Source organism: Hevea brasiliensis, chromosome 8, assembly GCF_030052815.1.
Source record: "Hevea brasiliensis isolate MT/VB/25A 57/8 chromosome 8, ASM3005281v1, whole genome shotgun sequence".
Classification (NCBI taxonomy): Eukaryota; Viridiplantae; Streptophyta; class Magnoliopsida; order Malpighiales; family Euphorbiaceae; genus Hevea; species Hevea brasiliensis.
The window spans coordinates 6,576,954-6,580,281 of record NC_079500.1 but is presented as its reverse complement, the minus strand read 5'-3'; the positions used below and the strand labels follow the sequence as shown (position 1 = coordinate 6,580,281).

The 3,328-nt window shown below is 33.4% G+C and overlaps 1 protein-coding gene across 1 annotated transcript; it reads right to left on the bottom strand.

The window, feature by feature from the left end:
• Nucleotides 1-262: 262 nt before the first annotated feature.
• LOC131182236 (ribosome biogenesis protein BOP1 homolog) lies at nt 263-2,354 on the bottom strand. The gene is made up of 5 exons (XM_058151105.1): nt 1,953-2,354; nt 1,722-1,820; nt 1,376-1,532; nt 471-1,294; nt 263-355 (listed from the first exon to the last, which is right to left on the bottom strand). Exons 1-4 carry the CDS (start codon nt 2,037-2,039, stop codon nt 1,263-1,265), a joined length of 375 nt encoding a protein of 124 aa, XP_058007088.1. The 5' UTR covers nt 2,040-2,354; the 3' UTR covers nt 263-355; nt 471-1,262.
• Between the last annotated feature and the right edge of the window lie 974 nt (nt 2,355-3,328).

The following is a 3,328-nucleotide window of genomic DNA, read 5'->3' as shown; positions in this document are numbered from 1 at the left end:
TTGGCCTTCACTGAACTTGCAATGCATGTATTCTGTCTTCGTTCTACTTAACTTAAAACCCTTTGACTCTAGAGTACTTCTCCAAAGTTCTAGCTTTCTATTGACTCCTTCTCGTGTCTCATCTATCAGAACAATATCATCGGCAAATATCATGCACCAAGGAATACTCTCTTGTATATGTTTCGTCAGTTCATCTAAAACTAATATAAAAAGGTAAGGGCTTATGGCTGATCCTTGGTGTAATCCAATTGAGATCGCAGAACTGTAGGTTTCTTAACATGAAGAAGTTCCTTTTTTTTTTTTCTGCACTTCTTCATTTCCCAATCCTGTGTTCAAAACAATAACATCTTGTCCCCTGGAGTTATTTGTCAAATTTGCATGCATGAACATGAGAAACAGAGATTAGATAAGACTTTTGGGCTCTTTGGGTGGGGGGTTATACTCAACTAAAATAATGTAATTAGCCTTACACAGAGATTGCCAAGATAGGAAGCTCATGTAAAGGATTCCATGCTACACACTGAACAGCTTCACTAACTCCCAGATTTTAAGACATCTACCAGTCTCAACCTCCTGCACACGTGCAGTTCCATCAATTGAACCTTTCCAAAGGACATGAGATCATGAGATCCACATCCAAAGATACTTAATGTTTGACCGGAAAACATAATGGTTAAGGAAGACGAATGAACATCCAAACCTGAAGCAATCCACTGCCCTGAACCTTCAGTAGAAATTGACATAACTGCACCTTTGTGACCTTTATACTCAAGATAGCATTTCGCTGGGTAGGGTTTAAGATCTTTTCTACTTGGTAGCTTAGGTTTCAAGGATTCAGGATCAATACTAATCTGAAATATCAAAGGAAGTAATTTTGATTAACTTTATCAGAACAGATGCATAATAGATCAGTTCAAAGATCTTGCAAGTTATCTAAACCAAATTTTTGGAGCATCCATAAACATGGTCTCCATTGGGGGTAACTAACTTACACACTTCTTACGAACTCTAAGACACAAGTATAGATCCAAACATCGCTCAAAAGAGTCCTTAACGGCATTCTCATATGCTGGAATACTTCTTAGAGATGTGTACCTAAGTATAGCAAATTTTGTTAAAATGCTTGATATTCAACAATAAAAAAAAAATGGAAAGAAATATTATTGGCCAAAGATTTTGAGTCACCGTTTAGTTATAAATTTAGGTCAGTCTTCCTCATCCATCAGCTGATAAGAATTAATCTCTTCCTGTGTTGGTATGTATTATAGAGAAGGATTATATGACTCCTCATGGCCTGAAACATAATTTGGTTAAGATACACCATATGAGCAAATTTGTGAAATTAGAAAAGTTTGAAAGATGGGTGACCTTGTACCTGGCAATTTCGGCTTTGGTGCAGGAATGTACAATAAATGCGCAGCCTTTTCTGCTGAGCCAGAATCATACCCCCACAACAGGTGAAAACGTGGTTCTTCTTTTGGCTTGTCAAACTTTAGTAAACCTTTGCGAATTGCCCTAACATATTTAACAACCTAGACTTGAAAGAGAGAATACAGATAACCAGGCAAAGAACCACGTTAGAATTAGCAACAAAAAGTTACAAGCAAAAATTATAATAATTTCTTATTTCAGAAACAATGACCCCAATACAAGCTAAACAAAACAATTGACTTTTTCATATCCTTTATGGTCTGGAACCAAGATGACAAGAAATAACTTACCATTTTAGCTTCCCATTTTGAAGGAGTAAACCGCCTCTTTGGGCCTGGAGTATTTGACAGCAGATGCTTAGCGTCCCATTTAAACCAGTCACTGTAAGTCTGAAATGAACAGATAAACAGCTTAACATTGAGCAGAAAATGATGGACATTGTTCATATACAAGAAAAGGAATAATCAGCATTAAGAATTAAATAAAAGTAATGAACAGAAGAATGAATGATAACAACATACTGGATATGGATCTAAGTTAAGATGTGGAGCCTTTCCTTTGACCAATCTACAAATAACTTTGACTTCTTCTTTTGTCAGCTCTACCATCTCATCGTTATATTCATATAAATCTTGCACCTAAAAATAATGAAATTGGGCATAAAAAATGCAAGTAATGATAATTACTTAAACATCATGAAGCCTAGGCACAAAGCTTAGGAGGGAACCTACAGAGGCAATGCGGAAAAAATTTTGCTAGAAAATTCAAAATTAATATCATATGTTCATGAGACCACTACATTAGACAACTGATCTGTAGTTAATTGTCCCTCCCTTTGAATTAAGACGTGTGTGTTCCATATAGGATTTCTTAGAGAATTATTACTGCTAAAATGACTAGAATCCACATTCCAAACCAATGCAAACAGCATAAAAAGAATAGGGCAAGGCAAAATATTAAAAATCCATAAGGGCAACACAAGAATAGACAAAATGAAAGGGAAAGAAAGAGAGTAAAGGATGAAAGAGAAAGAGAGAGAGAGAGAGATAGAGGAAATAACAATAGAAGATTGAGAGCCAAAGTGGAGTAAGGACTGAAATCACTGTGTCTATCATTCCAGCAATCAGATATGGCATCACAGTGGTTAACTCAAGACAAGCCAAAATAAAAGGTAAATTGCATACAAACAAATAGCTGATCCCTCTCAAATTCCTGATACTGAAGTCAATAGCATGCATTAATTGTGTAGCAACTTACAACATTTGGCCCAGTCTTGCACAGAAAAAAAAAAAATCTAAGAATTACGCACTGCATTAGGTAATTAATGAGAAGGATAGCAAGGAGTAAACAGTTTATTTTGTTTTTATTTTTTATTAAAGAGAAGGATATTTTTATTTAATTTTTATGATGATAATACCAAAGTATTGTTAAGCATGGGATCTTGGACTAAATTCTATTATATGAAATATAAGAGATTGAGATTTTACAGTACTTTTATGCGGGGGCGGAGAAGCCAGTGATTAAGTCAGTGGCGTTAAAAAAATTTATTTTATTTAATTTAAAGAAAAAAAATATTATATATAATAATAAATTATTTATTAAAAAATAATGTAATAATGCATATAAATTTATAATAATTGAATAAAAAAATAATTTCATAAAATAATAAATTCTAGTTATAATTTTAAATTTATAATTATGCTCAACTAAGTCATCAATCATTTATAGAAGCATTACATTAAATTATTTGTTTAATTACATCAACTAGTCATCCTTTTTATTCTTTCTTCTCCTTTTAATTTTGCCCATGTGAGTGTGAAGTCATTTTATTGGACTTAAACCTCTTGTCATTTTCCTAAGAGTGTTTACAAATGTCTCAATATTAAACTAACTCTAT

Excerpts from the sequence above, each read along its gene's own strand:
- LOC131182236 (XM_058151105.1), bottom strand. The coding sequence starts at position 2,039 with ATGGTAGAGCTGACAAAAGAAGAAGTCAAAGTTATTTGTAGATTGGTC. Across the intron at positions 1,821-1,952 it reads TTAACTTAGATCCATATCCA|ACTTACAGTGACTGGTTTAA; the intron begins GTATGTTGTTAT and ends TGTTCATTTCAG. Across the intron at positions 1,533-1,721 it reads CAAAATGGGAAGCTAAAATG|GTTGTTAAATATGTTAGGGC; the intron begins GTAAGTTATTTC and ends TTTCAAGTCTAG.